The sequence below is a fragment of the Mytilus edulis genome, chromosome 3 (genome assembly GCF_963676685.1).
Source record: "Mytilus edulis chromosome 3, xbMytEdul2.2, whole genome shotgun sequence".
NCBI lineage: Eukaryota > Metazoa > Mollusca > Bivalvia > Mytilida > Mytilidae > Mytilus > Mytilus edulis.
The window spans coordinates 5,668,176-5,691,438 of record NC_092346.1 but is presented as its reverse complement, the minus strand read 5'-3'; the positions used below and the strand labels follow the sequence as shown (position 1 = coordinate 5,691,438).

The following is a 23,263-nucleotide window of genomic DNA, read 5'->3' as shown; positions in this document are numbered from 1 at the left end:
ATTACAAATATATTTTTAAATTATCATCTTATTTTAACCATTCTTAAAAAGTATCATAACTCATTTGTTACAAGTATAGATTTATCTCGTTTGACGAGATCCACTGTAACCATAACATTGTCAACAAGATGGCGGCGATCATGTAGTCCATTTGGAAATTTGGGATTTAAGCAAAAGATCTGCATTCCTTTTAATTTAGCTACGAACTATATATCATCATAATGCCAAAGAAGGGAAAGAAAGGAAAGGGGAAGAAGGGCAAGGGGTATATAGCTTTTTACACACTAATAGTCTTTCTAAACAAGACTGAATACATAAACAAATTGAAAGTAGGTCAGCTAAAGACTATATAACGACTAAAGGCTGTAAATTATATCACCCTGATGCATGATTAGTACCTGTTTTCAGGTGGTCTGCATTTTGACGTTGTAAATAATATGAGGCAGGCATTACCTGTAAATGGGGACGAAGTCTGTATGAATTATTTTTTTGTAACTTACATCTGGGAACAGTATATCACTATAACGGGAAATGAATCTCGTACGCATTTCAGTATAAAGTTATTTCACTCCCGTACGTCACGAGACTTCGCGAGATTAATGGAGACTGGAAGCGTCGGACTGAAAGCTATCGTGACTGCCAATGAATCATCCACATAATTCCACACGTTCAACAACTTTAATGAGTTGGTAAGTTTAAGCATAAAGAAGATATATTTTTTCACATGAAGTAACTAATATGAAAGTGATTTATTCTATGTAAAGTGTTTTATTACGTTGGCCAAATTCACGATCATTGAAAAATGCTACTGGTGCCATTTTTTTTGTATTATCCGATTGCATTGCCCAACGTTTTGTGATGAAAAAAAGGCGATCATGACAAATTTGAAGCGACAGTTTGCAAGTTTAGTACACTAGCTTCACGTTTCATGTAGTTTGGATGTTATTTTATTGGTATTGATAAAGAAATCAGTCATCATTCGCGGTCTCATTCCGAAATGCCATTGGCACCATTTTTATTATCCCCCCTCTTGCATTGTCCAACGTATTGTGATTAAATGAATGCAATTATTACAAAAAAAATGTTGCAGATTACAAGTTTGATACACTAGCATCCCGTGTAACTTAGTTTTAATGACATTTTATTGATATTAAAAGAAATATCGAGTCATCAATTTTGCCTTTTTTGGTCCTTATCTGGCCAGTCTGTGTACCCAGGAACATATATATATTATTATATTATACTATTCCAAGGTGTACCTTATTTAATCTCCATCATCCCCCCCCCCCCCCCCCCCCACACACACACACACACACACACACACACACACACAAACACACAGAAAAATGTCATTATTTTACAACAGTAACACTATTTTTTTATTTATAATATATAAGTATTGCAACCTTTATTTGTCCCATTTTTTTCAAAGTTTAAGATCATAAATGCATCATTTCTTCACAAAATTTAGAGGTGGCTTATGAGGGTGTACGAAGCGAATGTAGGACAGGAAGTCACAATTATTTTTTTCTGATTATTTTCTTTGAATAAAAGACGCTTATTTATACAAAAAATATTTTTGTATTATACTTGAACTATTGTATATAAACAAACTTTGTAAACAAAATTTATCAAAAAAAAAATTAAAGATGATCAAATTATTGTTAAAAAAACAAAATGTCAAAGTGGCTTGGCACCTAAATGGCTTCATGGTGCCAAGAAATATTATTTTTGCATGATTAATATTAAATAAATCTTCATTTTTCAAGTATAATGACACATTTCCTAAACTTTAATATGAATATATGTATATGTGTTCAAAAGTAAATATATAATCATGATAATAGTTTAGGTTTAGTTTGAATTTTTGAAGCTTTGCAGCAGGGGTATAATTTGTGCCCTATGGACACATTCCCAATTTATATTTTATCAATTTAGTAAAATTATAATTTTTATTGCAGATACGTATACAGTTCATACAGATACAGTTTTTTGGGCCATCACTGAATTGACAGTATTATGTGATATAAGCAGTGTTCAGACACAAGCTTTCCTTATTGAGCAAGATGAGACATATAAAAATATCGAACATTATATTATCTACCAATGCGATCCTTTCTCTATTAAAGAGAGCATATCAATATATAAGTTTGTTTGTTATTTATTTCATTATTAATAAAAAGTCTAATTGGTATCGTCACAAATAGAAAACGTTAATCAATCATTGCAAGAATTATAGCAGTTAAATTATTGATTGCCAATGAGACAACTATCCACAAAAGACCAAAATGACACAGACATTAACAACTATAGGTCACCATACGGCCTTCAACAATGAGCAAAGCCCATACCGCATAGTCAGCTATAAAAGGCCCTGATAAGACAATGTAAAACAATTCAAACGACAAAACTAACGGCCTTATTTATGTAAAAAATATCATTGAAAAACAAATATGTTATACATGTTATACATATATGTTACAAACGAAAACCACTGAACCCAGTCTCTTGACTTGGGACAGGCACATACATACAGAATGTGGCGGGTTAAACATGGGAAAATACTTGTTATAGTTATTCAATCTAACTAGGATACAATTGATATGAAGACTTAAAATATATATACAAAAGAACTGGTCATGATTGAGGTTTAAGGTTTTCCATACTAAAATATGCACTGACAAAAAAAAAACATTCTTAAGCATTCGCATTGCAATTGATAATCTGTCTTTCAAGCACGACAAAATCTACACCTTTTTCGGAAAATTTATGTTTATATTTAGGAACTAGAAAAAGTGCGAAAAGCTTGCACAATCTTATCAAAAAATGAAAGTAAGCTCATGTGCAATCATTCCACATCTGGTATCATTATGTTTTTAAAGCACTGCAATATATATATATATATTAATATGTCTTCTTTTCTAAAAAGACGAGAAAAGAAGACATATTAATATAGGTGTGAATAGAAGAAAATTCCTTTTATTCTTGTAATGCCAATCTTTTTGTCGTACATGACCTCTAAACCCAGCAATTGACTTTTACGTCTTATCACAATCTGGACACTGATAACAGGGTGTGTTCAGTTGGCTAGGCTGACATGGTGTTGTTATTGCAATTTTAGACTTTTTGGCAGCTAAAGGTTTAAACTCTTCATCTGAAAAACTCAGCAGTGTCAGACTCTGTTTAGCATTCTAGTAAACCATCAAAGTCCATATCATCAGACCGAGAAGAGAAGTTCTCTTTTTTCTTCTTCTGTGGGTTTTTGGAAAGTTTGCTATAGCTTGCTATAGCAATAAACTTTCTTAAGGCATCAGCCTAACCAGAAAAGAGGCAGACCATCAGACCAAGATAAGAAGTTCTCTTTGTCGTACATGGTTAGCAAATGAATGATTTGGATTTACAAACTTCATTCTCATGTTGTGGGCTTGTGTGTATTTTGTCATGAATGTTGAGGAATCATGATCAAAGCAAGTTTTCTCGGTCGGCTTGGGTTGTTTTTCATAATATTTTCATCATTTTTAATTAGGATGATATTTGTTTTAATTGCGTTAATCAAATCTTTTGATCCGCAATCAAATTCGAAATTACATTTTAATCAGCTAAAAAGCAGTTTAATAAAAACAATTATTCATATTGGAACCTTAAGTTTAATGAGGACTTGTATAAACAAGTAATTTTGTAATTATTTCACTATGCTTCCTTATTTAAAAGAATTATCCAAGGCTTTCTATTTTAATATGGAAACTAAAATAAATCATTTAAGAACAAAAAAGCTATTTTCTCAAGATTTTCTAGAAGAGGTTTGTTTTTAATTTATAAAAAAAAAACTTGTTAAAAAACTTTTTATTTATTTGATTTTGAAAAAAGGAGACGATTATAACAATAATTTGCCGTTTTTAATCCAATATTTCTCTTTTTTATTATATTGTATATTTATAATAGTGATTCATTATATTCCTATTTCAATGAATAAAGAAAAACAAGTTTCCAAACCAATAGTTTTTGAGCTGTTTCGAATAGGAAATGTAGAGCCGTTAATTATCGACCATAATTGGAATACGAATTTATACCATGTCCGTTTCCGTATCGTGTCATTTATTATTAAATTCACGACAAGGAAATCGGCGATAATTAGGTAGTGTCAAGTCCCGTTAATATATATGTTCCTGCTTACATATTTGTAAAAAAAAAGAAACGGAAATACCGTAACGTTTCCGATTTTGGTTCTGTTGTTAGGGATTTAGTTGTGATGTTATTTAAGTTATGACTTAAATAAAAAAAGTCTGGATTTTTTTTTTAAATTTTATGTTCATTAATAGAAGATTTTTTTTATTGATTTTTTTTTTCTACTGTAATTGGGGATTTCTTCCCCTTACAAATATGCAGACAACTAGATTATAGATTTATCAGGTTGTATTTGCATATTTTGCATGAGAAAAACAAGTGATTTTTTCGTTTCACCAGCAATCAAGAAGATGATATGATAAGTTTGGGTTAAAAGTATCAACATCAGTTCATACGTGTACATTATGACGTCGCTGATATGTTCAGGTCAAAGTTAATAAGACCAGGTCAATGTATTTGACATCACAAAGCAGAGATTTGTAATAATATTAAGAGCTGAGCAGATTGATATAGACAGTGGGATGACCGATTATGGTGATAATAACAGGTTGTGGACAACCCATCAAATGAATACATTTGTAACAACACTTCTCTAATTCTATGGAAATTTATCCCTTTCTGAACCCATTGTATGAAAAAATTTAATCAACGTGTGGTTGCAGGTGATCTCAAAAGATGATTGGATGATTTTAAGGGTCATAACCTTTATAGCTTACTTGATGAATCAAAATGTGCTAACAGGTGTTAATGAAATCAACAACTTCGTGGAATGTGAATTTGTGAAAGGCACTCAAAGGGGATTTCGTTTAACAAAAAAAGAAAAAATATTTTTTAATCATTAGAGAAACAGATACTCGTGGATTATCAAATTTATCCAATCTCGATAGTTAAATTATAAATTTTAAAGTACTCGCCGAGGCTCTGACTTTAAAATTGATAGTTTAACTACTCTAAAAAATTAAAGAAATTAGCAATATTTCAACAACTTAGTCATTAAATTTAAAGCTTCATGCTCAGCCATACTGAATCCTGAGAAATCTGCTCAGACATACAGACATCTCCAAAGTATGATTGATTTACAATTATCATTCTCTAATTGCAGAAAAGATATATACCCGGTAATAGGGAGTAAATAAGAAATTAATAGTTTAGGTTTTACTAGTATATTGCTTTCACTGCATGACATATTTATTAATTCTTTTCTAATTATAAATCTTCTTTTTACAGAAAGAAGGGGGGAAAGAAGGGAGCAAAAAAGCAAGAATCAGTAGCAAAGTTAGCTGTAGCAAATTCGAAAGTATGGGAAGCCAAACTAGACATAGCAGAGACTGCAAAAGGAGAATACAGGTGATTATTACAATTATGGGAAGCAAAGATATACAAAGCAGAATAATATCTTTAACAATAATGATATAGTTTCCTAGCACATGACACAATCATGAAAGTCATGAAAGTCATGTCTTGGAAATAACTATATATCTTTATATTATGCTCTCAAGACAAAAAGGTTTAAAAGCAAAAAATACAAACAGAACAACCAAAAGGCAAAACAATCTAAAACTAGCTTATGAAAAAAAGAAGACATGGTATGAATCTCAATGAGACAACCTTCCACACAGGCCCAAATGACACAGACATTAGCAACTATAGGTCACTGTACATTCAAAAATGACCAAAACCAATACATGTACCTCATATTCAGCTATACAAGGCTCAAAATGACAAATGTTAAACAATTTAAACTAGAAAACTAACAGCCTGATTTATGTATAAAATGATGCCTGAAGAATTTGCAACTTTTAATGTAAAAAAGAAATTGAACATTTTTATCATGTTTATACTTATTGAATATATACATGCATATTCAGGATGATTCAGGTAAAAATCCTTCTTAGTGTTTTCAATAGTAAATGCTTTTGATAATGTGAGTGATACACAGAGTGTGTTATTATTTACTAGGAATATAAACCCCGTTTACTCAACATCAGCAAACAAAAAATTACAAAAACACCTTGTGCAAACCATGTTGAAAAAAATCATTTTCATGAATACTTGATTTCAAGGTTACATGTATAAGAAATTTTGGTAAAAGGCTATAGAAAATAGAATTTTCAAGTTTTTTTTTAGTAAAGATTCATTTTGACCTACAAAATAACAAGAATATGTCCCTAGTACACGGATGCCCCTTCTGCATTATCATTTTCTATGTTCAGTGGACTGTGAAAATGGGGTTAAAACTGTTATTTGGCATTAAAATTGGAAAGATCATATCATAAGGAACATGTATACTAATTTTCAAGTTGATTGGACTTCAACTTCATCAAAAACTTTAACCTGAAGCAGGACAGACGAACAAATGAAAGGATGGGCGTACAGACCAGAAAACATAATGTCCATAAATGGGGCATAAAAATAAATAGTACCCTCAGGGTTGTCACTAAGGCGAGTCCATGAGTCCTGGACTCATCAAACTCTGTCTGGAGTCACTATTTTCAAAACTGGTGAGTCCACAGATGCAGCAAGATTGAAATATTTTGTATAAACTGAACACAGTTAAACACAAATATCATCATTTTATAACAAAAGTTTAAAAGAGATCTGAATTTAATTCATTGCTCTGTTAGGAAATGGAGACTAAAATATTACATTATATTCATATTGCAATTAGATATTTTCTTCTTGTTGGACTCATCATGGCTAAAAATGATGAGTCCCTGGACTACCCTTCAAAAATCCCTAGCAAGAACCCTGACCCTGTGAATAAAAAAGAATCCAAAGTATTCCCCAAAGATTGTCAAAAGGTTTTATGGTTGAAGTTGAAAGACCATTTTTTGTTTTACAGTAAGATTAATGCTTGCATGATTATTTTTCAGGGAACATGCTAAGAAACTTATGTTAGAGAATGATCAGCTTCAAAGTTCTATGGTACAGAATGAACAGGAATCTATTGAAATATTTACACTGCTGCAACAAAATGAAGAGAAAAAGAATAACCAGGTCAGTTAATTACTTGTACAAATTCACTATACCTGCTATAAGTGTGTATAATATACATTTTATATAAACTCTGGTGAGTTATTTGTGCAAATTCTATATAAACTGTGGTCAGTTATTTTTAATATTAATGACTTTACAACCTAGGTGTTAAACATGCCGTCTCAGGTTATGACTTCAATGCGCCTAAAATTTTCACTGCTATCAAATTTGAGTCTTTAACAAATATAATTGAGTTTATTGATTACTATAAAATATAATAATGTGTTGTATAACATATTTCAGATGGAGAAAATGCAACAGTCCATTCGTGAGGTTAAAAAAGAACATAGAAAAGAGAAAGAAAACATTGTGGAAGGTTTCAGTAAACAAATAAATGAGCTGGAAGAAAAACTTGAAGAACGAACACAGGAAGTACATGTTATGAGGAGCGAACTTAAAATGGTGACTGATTTCCAGAAACAGAAAACATCTATGATGAGGGAATTAGACAATGTAAGTTTTTATTTGAATGTTCAAAACTGTGAATATTACTAAAGTTTAAATATGCTGTCAGTTCTTCAATTGCAGTTATATTATTTTTAGTATTTAATAAAATGATTAAACGTATACAGATTGTAATTTTAGAACCCATAATAAAACCAGAAATTTAGTGTTTGACCATAATAAGTTTTATCCAAAAATTATTGCTGATTTTTTACACTGATATAAAACAAAAATATGTAATGGAAATGTCTTACTGTCTGTTATATTTAGTTTTCAATTTTAGTGTTAATTTATTTTAGACGCCTTTGTCTTATTACTAAAAAAAACTGTGTCTGCCTGCATTGTAATCAGTAATTATCATTCTAATTTATGACTGAAGAGTTTTAGAGTAGAATTTATAATAAAATGTATAATTATGCATTCTTAGTTAGATGTAATTTTTTTTTCAGATTAAAAATGATATGCATAATGCCAACAGAGACCACAAAGGCACATTGGCTAGAATGGAACAGAAATTCTTTGAAGAAAAGGTATGTCTGAAAAACCTACTTTAATGAAAAATATACAAGATCTGTAAAATCAGGAATCATATTCTCTTTTATCAATAAAAAAAACACCTGCCTGATCATCATAATTGAATTTGAATCATCTATTGATGGGAGGGAAACAACTTTTAATTCAAACTTGGTTAACTTTTCAGATGAGGTTACAACAAGAAGCCAATCAAAAGATAGCTGAATTAGCAGAAAGAGCACACACAGAAGCTATTGCGTATGTATATTTACAGTGATAGTTTATGTTGTATTCAGCCGTTTAATTACAGCAATAGATGTGTGCAATTAAACCTATGTAATATTCATGTTTCATTATTTACTAAAGACACTGATAAAACTTCATATTTGCATTGAAGAACCCAGATGAAGGGTTATACAAAAAGAATCAACAATTTACTATAACAGGCAAAGATATCTACGTCATTTGGTCTCTGGGGGACAGTCGTCTCATTGGCAATCATACCACATCTTCTTTTTTTATAATTAAGGTGGGACCTAACACTTTCATTAAAATCAATTTGGCTCGTTTAATTTTCATAAAATTTTGACAAAGTATTTACTATGACCCTTTGATAAAAATTTCAAAATTTCAAAAAATGTGAACCAACCATTTTATCAGAAAAATTACACTGGTTATATAGCAGTTTGACAAACACTAATTTTGATCATTGAGAAACTTAATATTCTCTTAACAATGCAACGTAATTAAAATGTTCAGCTGATTTTACAGAGTTATCTCCCTGTAGTGTTAGGTACCACCTTAAAAGTTCAAAATACTGAAATGATTTGCCAGAAAACTACAATCTATATTAACTATGGGGCAAACTATGGACATACTGGTGTACTCAAATTTGTTTTCAAATATGCAAAAGATAAATGATGGTTTTCACTGGCCACTCTGTTTTTTTCTGTATATGAAATTGACCGCCAATAGAATTAAGAAGGTTGTATCTGTAACTAATAGAAATGATTATTAATTCTATATGTATCTGATTTTTATAGTAATTTAGATGAAACAACAAAATCGGTGTACAAGGAGAATGTAAGATTATCAGAGGCTCTGAACTATCACATGAAAGAAGGAGAAGTACTGAAGAAGAAAGTAGCCAGGTTAGACGAAGAAAATGAAAGTTTGAAAGGAGATAAAGAATTAAATGATATGTTGGTTCAGGAGAAAGTTACTCAAGTTAAACAACAGAAAGAACAGATCAGAGAGGTAATAATTGGCGAAGAAGTCAAATAACCAAAATATCAAAGTCCAAGAAAAATTAAAAAAAGGACAGTCCCTTATTACAAAAACAAAAGCTCAAACATATCAAACGAATGGAATTATTCAATTAAACAACTTTCATATTCCTGACTTGTCAAGGAACAAAACTTTCTGAATTAAAAAAACTATCCAGAAATTAATGTTTTACTATATATATTAAATGAGAAAAAAATGGCTGAATGAACATCACAATCATTTAATGATATTTAGTTGAAGTTTTATAATGATAGTTTATTAGAAAATATGGGAATGTGACATTTTTTTAATTTGGTATATTTCTAGATTTCCAAAACCCAAATATGCCATCTAGCTTTCATTTTTTAAGAACATGATCCAAGCATTAAAACAAAAAACCTGAATTCATAATTTCATTCTGTTTGTTAGTATACAATATTGATAGAAAACAATTTTGAACAGCCTAATAATAGAAAAGTTGCATCATTTTGTAATAGTAACCAAAATCATTAAATTGTGTGCCTTTTATTATCTCCCCTCAAACTGGTAGGTATCTCCTCAATATTAAATTCCTGAGATATTAGAAATGACCAGTACATTTTTCTTCATTTTATACATATTTGATACCATGTATTAAACTAACTTTTACATACTAGTAAATGTGGAGGATTATTTTTCAATTGTTCTTTACTTTACTAGAAGTAACATTTCAAAATTCTAATTCAGAACATATCTTCATTTTAGTTACAAGAAAAGGTGGAATTATTAGAGAAATCACTGAGTCACATGTCTAGAGAGTTTGACACTACGAGGAAAGACATATTAACCAGATCAAGAATAGAAAACGAAGCTTCTAAAATAGAGATAGCTAAATTACAACGTGTGATCGAACTGAAAAATAAAGAAATGAACAAAGTGAAACGATTAGCCAAAAATATTCTGGACCAGAGAACAGAGTTAGAACGGTTCTTCTTAGAGTCATTAGAACAAGTACGAATGGAAATAAATGCTAATCAGTAAGTAGTTATATCTCTGACTTAAGTCAGAAGTAATGTTATTATTATACTAGGAATATCCAGCATTATTAACATGGACAATGGGTTTCTTAGAAAATATTGTCAAAGTTTGTGATTGTATATGTCAATTTAAAAAGTGATATGCAGTTATATCAATATTGGGTCCTCATTTCAAAAAGATTATTTAGTTCCATCTTTTCAACTGTATTCTGTTGTCTGTGAACATTTGTAGCATTTATCATAAAGAAAGCTAAACAAGTATCTCTTATCTCTTATCATAAGTCTGTGATATTTGGTATGCAGTTGCAAAAATTAACATCTGGCTATGTAAATATGAATATCGATCACTGTCTTGCCAAGGGAGATAATTTCATCTCAAAGTAGGTCATATACATCATGTACACCCACGTTTTTATTGTAATTTTACCTCATTTAAAGGTGACATTTTAACAACCATATTGATATCATTTAATAATAAAATGTATATAGTATAGTATGTTCAATATTTTTTAAAGTAGCATTTTTATATCTGTAGCAGTAAGTATGGAAGTATTGTGTTATTTTTATACCAACTTTTTCAAGATATTGACAGTTGCATGAAATTAAGATCACTTAAAAAATATTCACATTTATCATTGTAAATTCACAAGAACGTTATAACTATTATGTTCTTTGTCACAATGGATCACAGTGTATTTGTTATTTTAAATTGATATGGATTTGTGTATTTATTTTAAGCGAATATAATTTTTATTTAACTTTAATGCTGTAATTTTCTGACATTCACTGTATAAAGAAAACTTGGCCTTTTAGAGGAAAGTAGTTTTTATGCCCTCCTTTGATAGAAAAGTGGTGCATCATGTTTTCTTTTCTATTCGTCTGTCCCATATCATGCATAAGATTTGTTGTTTATCATGAAGTTGTGATCACATCAACTTGAACCTTACTTCATTTGTTCATTAATAGATTAACTTTTAAAATTATATGTCAAATTTCACTTTCAACCCTGATTTAACAGTTCACTGAACAGGAAAATGTAATAGTGTGAAGACAGTACATTCTCAGGTTAAAGGTTAAGGTAAAGGTTGTCAACCAAGAAGTTATGGTCACGTCAATTTAAAGTTTTTTAAAAGTACTGAAAATCTCTCATTTTATAATTTACACCCAATGTTAATTTTCCAATATGAATTATTTCAGAGCCCAATACAGACAAGATGCCCAGAAAGCTTACCAACAGAAAATGTTAAATGCTTACAGTGGCAAGGGAGATTATCCAAGGATTAGGACATTCAATAGGTCAGACCAGAGTACCAATAACGTGTACTCAGATTTACAGGCTGCTGAAAAAATGTAAGTACCAGAGATTATGTATATCTTATATTAGTATATTCTATAGTTTATAAGTAGATACTGAATTAATTATTCTGCTAAAATTAATACGCAAAGAAGCTATTTAGATTACATACTATGCACTTTCTTTATATTCAAACTCTAACTAATAATTATATTGCATATATAACTTTCAGTTTACATATTGACTTAATCTCTAGCTTTATGGAAATAATGGTATATGAGGCATATAGTGTAAACGAAAATAGTATGGAATAAGTTTTTTTGCTTTTAAAGGAAGTTTTCTGGATTTGTGATCAGGAACACTCAAACCCAACATTTGAAACAACAGATGAGTTCAGAAAGTTTTACATGCATTTATTATTGAGATTGCTAAACAAAGGACATAAATGTCAGATTGATTATTTTGTTTTCAGAAATTAATAAACATAAATAGATGTTGACAAATTTAAAAAGCAGTGTTTTATTTTTCTGAAAACTACCTGTAATCCATCAAAATTTTCAATATAACAAAACAATGCAAACATTTCTAAATTTACAGTACTGTTCTTTCATACATGATTCAACTGTAAAAAGCGGTTATCTTCAAATTTGGTATTTTACTGTTTACTACCCCAAGTGAAAAACTGTCAGTACATTGTATTTGCTTATTTTTTTTTTGTCCTGTTTAAGCAAAACAACTCAGATTTTTGTTTGTATTCCTATTTTATATGAAAGTATTACCTAATAATCTCACAGAATGTATAACTATTTATTTTATTTGATTTATTTGTATCCAGAAATATAGTGTATGTATAGATTTGTCGTTTGGTGGTTATTTATTTATATGTCTGCATGGATATGGTTGATTTTGTAAACACAGGACAAAAGTTCTCCTTATTGATTACACACTGGATATTTTAGGACTGCACTTTTCTTATACTGCAGACAATCTTTAATGTATGAAATTGTTTGATAAATTTGGGAACATCACTGAGAAAACATCTTTTTGCTTGATATATTTCTGGCTCTTATTCCTTAAATCTGCATATTTGTTAGCGTTAGAAAAGGGGCACACATTTTAGTATTATTGATCATCTTAATTTCACATAATGATATATAAAGGAACAACTTACTGTGTTATATTAGAAACTTTGCCGACTAAGCTGGCAAAAATAAATGAATTGTTGAATTTGATATTCAGCTGTATTCAAATATGATACAGTCACGGTGACTTCATTGTAAAGGTAGAACTTTGTATGTTAGCTATAGTCACAAATGTAGCACCATTAGCAGAAATGTTGTCTTCAATTGGGGAATACATTCCAACAGATAAATGATGGACATAAAATAAGTTGACTCCTCAGAAATTGTACTGCTATCCATTAACAATTGGGGTACACAGTGCATAAATAAAAATTCATTAGTTCAATATTTCTTAAATCAAAAGCTGCTTTATAGTTCAAAACTTTTATCACAAATATAAATATATATATATATATATATTGATACTTTTATATATATTTTAAATGCATGTTTACGATTAAATATACCATATTTTATTTGAATACTAAAAGCTGATAATTTATATATTAATAGAAATATGTTTTATGATATTTTAATAATAAGATGAACTAAGATTTATTTTGAAATGGTATATTTAATTTCTTCACTAGAGACAAGTCAAAAGTCTTCCAAGGAGAATATATTTTGTAGTAGTTTCTTTTCTCAATTTTATCTTTAATATTCATAAAAAGTTATATTCATCCCTTTTTGTAAAATTGTCTGATATTTGATGGAATTCAAGAATTTTAGTTTATATTTTCTGTTAATAATTATTTTGTTGGTAATTAAATAGATAACTTAGTTTACCCAATTGAAAATTATTTAAAGTGTACTTATTTGGCAAAAGAAAATATGCATTTATATATAAGTATTAATCTGTTTGGTCCTTTTAAATGGAAAAATAAAGTAAATGAAATATGGAAGACTTTTGACGTAATGTGTAAAAATAAATGCATGATATCTGTAGTATATTGCCTTCAAACCTAGAAATAATTGTTACTTATCTTCAAATGTAGAAATAATTGCACGATATCTATAGTTAGTTATCTTCAAATGTAGAAATAATTGCACGATATCTGTAGTTTGTTATCTTCAAATGTAGAAATAATTGCACGATATCTGTAGTATATATTATCTTTAAACTTTTTTCTACTTTGTGCTTCTCTTCAATCATTATCAGGAAAAAAGTCAAGTAAGTTTATCATGTAGTGTTCTTGCTTACTGATTAAGGCTAACAGAAAGTCAACAATGGGAAAGGATAAAGATTGGGACGGGAGGGAATAAACTAGGTGAAAAGTCATTGAGTATATTATTTGAAAGGAAGCAGATCACCTCAGGACTTATTTTGATTTATTTAACTAATATATTGTTAGCTAAATGCTGTAGTTTGCATTGCCTTTATATATATTCTCTATTCTAGTACAAGTTGTTTTCAATAGAAATTTTCTGATATTTACTACTTTTATTACAAATTATTGAAAAATGGATAAAGCATAATGAAGAAGTGTTTTAGTAACTTCTAAATTCTGAAAGTCTTGATATTTGATTTATTCTTTTTTTTTTTTTGGGGGGGGGGGGGGGAATTGGTTGGAATGTGTTTAGAGGAAAATCCATTATGAACTATGGACTATAATTGAATTTCTGTGATTCAGTTTTGGTGCTAGTGCTTCATTTCCATTTTCTATATACTGAAAATTCTGTTTTCTTTTGGGAATTATATTAAGCATTCATGAAAACAAAACATACCTGTATTAATAGTAAGTGCAAATAACCCAAGATGAAAAAAAAATAACTTGTGATAGTTTCTGTGAATTTTCCTTAAAAAAGTATGACACTATTACAAGTTTTAAGTTGGTTTGAGGGTTGTAGACAAACAGCTTACAACATAAGGCAGCTTTAAAACATCAATTTCAGATCGAACTTTACCTCAAAATTCAACAAAATATCACATTTGCATTTGAACTATGAACTAATTCAACCCTTTAATCCCTCTACAGGTATGATATTGGTGGTAAATGCGATGTCAGTGATCTAACATGGGAACAGAAAGAAAAAGTTCTGCGATATCTGTTTGCCAGGATGAATGGCAGTGCCAAACCACCAAATCTTCCCAAGGCACCACCACTGCCTGCTATAGATAGAAGCCAACAACTCAGTATCACTGGGGGACAAATGTATGTTATATTGATCATGAAAATAGGGGGAACACACACTACTGTGATAAACTGATAAAAAGCCTTCTTCTTGATGATTTTTCTACTGATTTAATGATTTTGTCTGTCTACATTTCTGTCAATTGTAAAAGTAATTCAAAAGCAACTTCGTTTAAATATAATTGATTCAAGCAACAATATTTCTGAGAATGATATTCATTATTTTTTTAATAAATCTTTGCATGATTCCTCAATATACTGCATTTTCAACTTTTGCTTTATTAAGTTATAACTCTGTAAATGATTTTTCTCCTTGTTTTGTAGGCCTGACAATTCTTAGATTTTAATCATGTTTTTTATAAACACTGCCAGAATCATTTTAATTTACACACTTCATGCTAAGGTTAATAAATGTCTTGATAATTTTTCTCCATGTTTTGTAGGCCTGACGAGTCTAAAGATGAAACATTCCTAACACAAACTAGAATGGAAGAAGCTGAACCGGTTGGGTCTTAAAAGGAACACATCATTTACTGAACATTTACTGACTTGTGCTTTTTATGAACCAATGTTATCTATCTTAAATTGAAGTGATGTATTGATACAATCTTTTAAAAATAGAACAGAAAGATTTGTAGTGTTTCTTAAAGAAAAGAACACCATAAGAGAGAAAATAAAGATGGATGCTGTAATAAAAATCTTGTTTATACAAATGTTATGCCTTTTATCTACTTTTGTGTCAATGTATGGGGATAGTATGGAAGATGAATGGGAGTTGAGTACTTGGTATAAAAACAAAAATATATTATGTTACTTTTTGGGTATTTTTTTTGAGGGAAAGAGAAACAATGAAATATTTGCTTAACTGTGACGATTTAAGTTATCTCCCTTGGTCATAAAGATCAAAAGATTGTATATTACCAATTAAACCTGGGTATTGTGACTGATGTGTACCTTTTCTTGTCTAAAATAATATCCTATACTCATAGATTAAGAAGATAACTATAATTGTACACAATCAAAGATGAAAAACATTTTTTTTTCATCATTGAGAGGTGATAAAAAAAATTGTGAATGTTTGGGTTTATATCTTTTTTATGTAATGTTAATTATGAAAGTTGAATGTGGAGAAATGTTCAGTAAAATGGAGCAGATTTTCTGTAAAACTTAGGAATGAATGTAACTGTTTTGTATCTTTTTTGTCAACTGAACTTTAAAAACTTTTAATTTTTGTTAACATAACTATAAATTTGCCAGAGTCCCATAGAAGATGGCATTTTTAATGATACTTTGCCTCGAGACATCTCTTTTACCTTTATATTAAGAACATCTACTTGATGTAAGTGAATGCCATATTATTATTGATTTGCCCAGAAGAATTGCTATTGTGTACCTATTCTTTAGATTTCAACATTCCGTCCCAAACAATTACTATAGTGATGATGACAATTATGCCTTAGATAAATGTGATAGTTTAAAATTTTATTTTTATCAGATGTCTATTTTATTTTTGTTTTTATGTGAAATCTGTGATAAACATATTATATAATTCTGTCTTTGTTTTACTTATTTATTTCACCCATACAAATGTCTTGATATCTTTGTCAGACACCTATCGATGATGTAATTTATAAGTTTACCAATTCCCTAGTTCATCATTTCAGATTATGGGATTTTTAAATGTCATACTTGATGTAATATTCTACTCCTAATAATGTCCTCATATGACAACAGAGACTATAGTAATTGCATAACATTCTGATTTGTCTACACTAGAAATATAAAAAAAATGTTTATTTAATAAAGTTAACAAAACAAATGATGAGACAAACATATTGACTGGACACTAATACAATAAAGACTCAACATAGGTAAAAAATCTTGATTGCCCTCCAAAAGAAATAAATACATGTACAATTAACAAAAACAAATGATGAAAATAAGGGGTATTCCATTTAAATGTATGTTGGAGGGTTGGAAAGGACTCTCAAAAAATCCTTACAACCAAGAACTTTTTTTAGATGATTTTGTAAAGGGTAATTAACACATACTGAGAAAGACCCATGACCCACATTCAATAATTAAACTTCCCTTCTTACCTGATCCACATACATTTTAACGGAATAACCTCAAATATACTGACTAGGCAATAATACATTGAAAACTCAAATAAGGTTAACAGTATTATCCACTGTTGTTCTAAAGTAATAATTTAATTTTGGATGTAACACGTCTTCTGATTGGCTGACGTTATTTTGTTATCAGCCCATAGACATGTGACCGTGACATCATCAACATTGTTTCATGGTTTTCTACGGTTTAAAATGGAATTTAGAATTAAATTATAAGAAATGACTGTAATATTTTTTCTGTCTATTCTAAATAACATAAAAAATGTGGTGCACACTGTTGAATAACCCGCTACTCACGTTATTCAGTGTGCACAATTTTTTTTATTTTATTTCTTCATAGACAGAAAAAATATTACAGTCATTCCTTTAATAAATTGCAAACCAAAACCAAGAGAAACACATCAACTATAAGAGGAATACAACAGAATAACAGAAACACTGAAGTGCAACATACACATGTACATAGAAACGAATTATTTGATAACTTGATTATTTGATGAAGACTAAACTGAGGCATAAACTACTAATTGAATTTTTATAATGGTTTTTAATCTTGAATTGTTAGATAACTGTCTCATAATTCTTTGACCTGCATCTGTAAGTGTACCCTAAAATAATTTGTTTCATTTAAGGATGAAATAAAAATAATGAGTATGTCTGTCAAAATATGCTATTAAATCCTTGTACCACTTTCTTGCAATCATTATCTGCTTTCCTCAGTTACATCAGTTTTGAAAATAATTGATACCTATAGCTATGCATGTTAAAGCACAGTTCAAATAAAAAAAAAAAATTTGTCAAAGGTTTCCTAGAATTAAGTGTCTCAGCTGTTTTCTGTAAACACATAAGGTTTACTGCCAAAAACTAAGTTTATATATTAGTGAAATATAAGGAAAAATACAGAAAAAAATTGTATTATTTCTTCATATACCATTTCTGGATATTGAAAACTCTTTTCATGACATGCTGTTCCAACTATTGTGAATTCTGTGATGGTTTGAAGAACTTAATGATGCTTGTTAATATTTATACTTGGATTGTTTCTTAAGAAAATATACAAAAATAAGTTCATTTATCAATGAAATACAGAAAAAAAATAATTGAGACCAATAAAGGATAGACCATTTAGTTCACAGATACATATTTTTATGCCCCATTTATGGGCATTATGTTATCTGGTCTGTGCTTCTGTTCTTTCGTTCATCCGTCCGTTCGTTCGTTTATCTGTTTGTCCCACTTCAGGTTAAAGTTTTTGGTCAAGGTAGTTTTTGATGAAGTTGAAACATGTCCCCGATGATATGATCTTTTTTATTTTAATGCCAAATTGGTTTTTTTATCCTATTTTCACGGTCCACTGAACATAGAAAATGATAGTGCGGATGGGGCATGTACTGGGGACACATTCTTGTTTTGAAAATACTTTTCTAATGAATTAAAAGTCTATAATTTGAGTTAAACCCGAAAACTGAATATGAAGTTGAATGTTTTAAACTTATTTAAAGTCAATGAAGGGTTAAGTGACAAACTAAATAATATTTTGTATATTAGTATATAAGCCTCAAGAAAAAAAAGGTAGATCTAATATGTGTCAAACTAAATGGAATTGACCATACTGCACAAACAAACAAAAATATACTGGTCTACAGATGTGTGCAACAAAACAGATAGTTATGTTTAAATTCAATGCAATAATATCAAATATTAATTTTAAAAGACAAATATTTCTGAATAACAATGCATGCTGGGGATTATCATTCACCAACAATTCTTTGGCTGTAGGTTTCGAAAAAGATGAAATCCGTATTATAGATTTTGTCGGAAATACACTGAAGTCAATACCAGTTCAGAGTAAATCGATATTGAGAATCTTTAATCACTGTAATGACAGAGTTATATATAATGACTTTAAAGGTAAAGCTATATACTGCGTTGATGATTCAGGTGCGCAGATCTGGGAATATAAACAGGATTTATTTTATCCAACAGGAATTTGTACAGATTCATATGGTAACATTTTTGTTGCAGACTTTGAATCAGATAGAATAACAGTAATATCAAAAGATGGAAAGAATAGTAAAGTACTGATAAGTGAAGAGGTTGGACTGCATGGTCCTTTGTGTATTTGTTTTAATCAGAATAAGTCATCATGTTTATTGCCGATTACTTGAGTGTATATTTGACAAAATTCAATTTATGTTCTGGATAAAATACACAAAGAGAAATCTAAATGATATTACTAGTGAGGAGATATAAGAAAAAGTTTAGTTGTCTTATTGTTGTTGACCAAAATTATAGTTCCAAAATAACCTGTACAGTATTATTAAAATCACTATCAAAACTGAAAATATATATAACCTATAACTTTAAATAATTTAATGGTCAGAATCTATTCTTTTTCAATCTTAAGTCTTTGCTAGATTCTCCGGGGAAAATTGAAAAAATAAAATCCAGTTGAGACTTAGTAATGTTTTTTTTTATTGTCAAAAATTTTATATGATGACACAAATGTTTCAAGGAAATATTTCATCCATTTATCATTTTACACTCACTGTAAAAAGTATATTAATAAAAATGTGTTTTGGTTTTAAAAAATGAATTATAATAGATATCACACTTTCATTTCTTAAAATGTTAAGCTACTCAAATCAATGCATCTAAACAGAAGTTAATTAAGAAATTTTTGTGATGTTATTATTATTGGAGAAAATTGTCATATGACAGATTTTGCAGAAATAATATTCCCATTTTCAATTTTGTTATCATTTCTTGTATACAGCATTTGCAGAAATCACAATAATTGTTTTCATTGTGGATAATATTTCAACAATCGCAGTAAATCAATAAACACAACATTTTTAAATACTGTGAATTCATTACTTCAATATTCATTGGGTATCAATTATTGTGTAATTCTTGAGTTTAGATAAACTATGATTCAGATGTTCAACTTAGTGTTAATCGTCTATAAGATTGTATGCAGAGTTTACCAAAACCATGAAATAGAATATCCAATAAATTACTACTTTTACTGATTTACGAAATTCGGTACCCACGAAAACTAAATTAATCCACAGCACACAGAATTTTAATGCAGATGGAATATTTTTTCAATTTCGTTTAATTAATAAGGGGAAAAATACTACAGACGTACACATTATGATACTATAAAAATTATAAAACCATTTGATAACTAGATGAACTGTTGTCTGCTCTGTATAAAAATTGGACAGTAGCCCAAAAATTTCTTTGAAAATGAGATGTGACAATACTTATTCAACTGCATACAAAATATCATCAACTTTTCATTAGTTATTCATCATTGACCAGCAGGTGTACTTTTCATTTACGCAACTGTGTCAGTTGAGAGACAAATATGCGAGGTCTTCTTTGAGGTGCAGGGACTAATAAATTAAGAAACAATTTGCTTCAATAAAACTAAACTTGGCATATACTTACCACGGGTAACTCATTTATAAACTGTATTCAATGACCCCGCCAATCAACCAAGATGGCGGCTATGGCTAAAAATAGAACATGGGGTAAAATGATTTTTTTTTGCATATATCTCTGAAACTTAAGCATTTCGAGCAAGTCTGACGGGATACAAATGTTAATCGGTTCAAGGTACTGACGTTGTTTATCATATTAACAACGTGTTATACTATTCATTTATTTGTCAATATGAATATTACTTTTACTATATATAGTCTGTTTTTATTAGCTCACCTGGTCCAAAGGGCCAAGTGAGCTTTTCTCATCGCTTGACGTCAAATTAAACTAAATTTGGCTTAAATTATCTTTGGGGTATCTAGTTTTAAAATGTATCCGATGACCCCGCCAATCATTCAAGATGGCCACTATGACTAAAAAGTTTAGGGTAAAATGTAGTTTTTGGCATATATCTCTGACATTTGGCTATTTAGAGCAACTCTGACCGGGTAAAAAGGTTCATCAGGTCAAAATCTATCTGCCCTGAAATTTTCAGATGCACCAGACAGTCCGTTGTTGGGTTGCTGCCTCTGAATTGGTAATTTGAAGGAAATTTTGCAGTTTTTGGTTATTATCTTGAATGTTATAAAAGATAAAGATAAAATGTAAACAGCAAAATTGTTAAGCAAAGTAAGTTCAACATAAAAGTCAGCATGACCAAAATTATCATTTGACCAAATAAGGAGTTATCACCATTTAAGGTCAAATTTTCACAATTTTTTTAGTAAAGGCATAAAATCCAGATTGCCCTACAATTAGAATATGACAACAGAGACTATAGTAAAGGTATAAAATCCAGATTGCCCTACAATAAAAATATGACAACAGAGATTATAGTAAAGGCATAAAATCCAAATTACCCTACAATACAAATTATGACAACAGAGACTATAGTAAAGGCATAAAATCCAGATTGCCCTACAATTAAAATATGACAACAGAGACTATAGTAAAGGCATAGAATCCAGATTGCCCTACAATTAAAATATGATAATAGAGACTATAGTAAAGGCATAAAATCCAAATTGCCCTACAATAAAAATTATGACAACAGAGACTATAGTAAAGGCATAAAATCAAGTTTGCCCTACAATAAAAATTATGACAACAGATACTATAGTAAAGGCATAACATCCAGATTTCCCTACAATAAAAATTGTGACAACAAAGACTATAGTAAAGGCATAAAATCCAGATTGCCCTACAATTAAAAATATGACAACAGAGCCTATAGTAAAGGCATAAAATCCAGATTGTCCTACAATTAAAATATGACAACAGACACTATAGTAAAGGCAAAAAATCCAGATTGCCCTACAATTAAAATATGACAACAGAGACTATAGTAAAGGCATAAAATCCAGATTGCCCTACAATAAAAATTATGACAACAGAGACTATAGTTAAGGCATAAAATCCAGATTGCCCTACAATTAAAATATGACAACAGAGACTATAGTAAAGGCATAAAATCCAGATTGCCCTACAATTTAAATATGACAACAGAGACTATAGTAAAGGCATAAAATCCAGATTGCCTTACAATAAAAATTATGACAACAGTGACTATAGTAAAGGAAAAAAATCCAGATTGCCCTACAATTAAAATATGACAACAGAGACTATAGTAAAGGCATAAAATCCAGATTGCCCTACAATAAAAATTATGACAACAGATACTATAGTAAAAGCATAACATCCAGATTTCCCTACAATAAAAATTATGACAACAGAGACTAAAGTAAAAGCAAAAAATCCAGATTGCCCTTCAAATAAAATATGACAACAGAAACTGTAGTAAGGGCATCAAATCCAGATTGCCCTACAATAAAAATATGACAACAGAGACTATGGTAAAGGCATAAAATCCAGATTGCCGTACAATGAAGTTATGACAACAGAGACTTTAGTAAGAGCATACAATCCAGATTGCCCTATAATAAAAATTATGACAACAGAGACTATAGTAAAGGCATAAAATCCAGATTGCCCTACATTAAAAATATGACAACAGAGACTATAGTAAAGGCATAAAATCCAAATAGCCCTACAATTAAAATATGACAACAGAGACTATAGTAAAGGCATAAAATCCAGATTGACCTACAATAAAAATATGACAACAGAGACTATAGTTAAGGCATCAAATCCAGATTGCCCTACAATTGAAATATGACAACAGAGACTATAGTAAAGGCATAAAATCCAGATTGGCCTACAATAAAAATATGACAACAGAGACTATAGTTAAGGCATAAAATCCAGTTTGCCCTACAATTAAAATATGACAACAGAGACTATAGTTAAGGCATAAAATCCAGATTGCCCTACAATTGAAATATGACAACAGAGACTATAGTAAAGGCATAAAATCCAGATTGGCCTACAATTGAAATATGACAACAGAGACTATAGTAAAGGCATAAAATCCAGATTGCACTACAATAACAATATGACAACAGAGACTATAGTAAAGGCATAAAATCCAAATTGTCCAACAATAAAAAATTATGCCAACAAGAAATTAAGTAAAAGCATAAAATCAAGATTGCCCTACAATAAAAATATGACAACAGAGACTATAGTAAAGACATAAAATCCAGATTGACCTACAATAAAAATAAACAATTACATAATAGTAAATTTATTAAAGTAAATATGTCGACTTGGAAATAAGACAATGAAGGCTGAACAG

The 23,263-nt window shown here is 29.7% G+C and overlaps 1 protein-coding gene and 1 long non-coding RNA gene across 3 annotated transcripts; both read left to right on the top strand.

Moving 5' to 3' along the window:
• Positions 1–105: 105 nt before the first annotated feature.
• Positions 106–16,501, top strand: LOC139515687 (basal body-orientation factor 1-like). 2 transcript variants are annotated; one of them, XM_071305340.1, is made up of 11 exons: positions 106–265; positions 5,353–5,472; positions 6,999–7,122; positions 7,405–7,614; positions 8,055–8,135; positions 8,306–8,376; positions 9,162–9,375; positions 10,129–10,400; positions 11,598–11,750; positions 14,792–14,968; positions 15,391–16,501. In XM_071305340.1, exons 1-11 carry the CDS (start codon positions 222–224, stop codon positions 15,461–15,463), a joined length of 1,539 nt encoding a protein of 512 aa, XP_071161441.1. In that variant the 5' UTR covers positions 106–221; the 3' UTR covers positions 15,464–16,501. The 2 variants fall into 2 exon arrangements, with proteins under 2 accessions (XP_071161441.1, XP_071161442.1); XM_071305341.1 differs by lacking the exons at positions 14,792–14,968; positions 15,391–16,501 and adding an exon at positions 12,530–12,563.
• Positions 542–2,148, top strand: LOC139514768 (uncharacterized). The gene is made up of 2 exons (XR_011662693.1): positions 542–689; positions 1,962–2,148. It is a non-coding gene; the product is annotated as an uncharacterized lncRNA (long non-coding RNA).
• Positions 16,502–23,263: the final 6,762 nt, after the last annotated feature.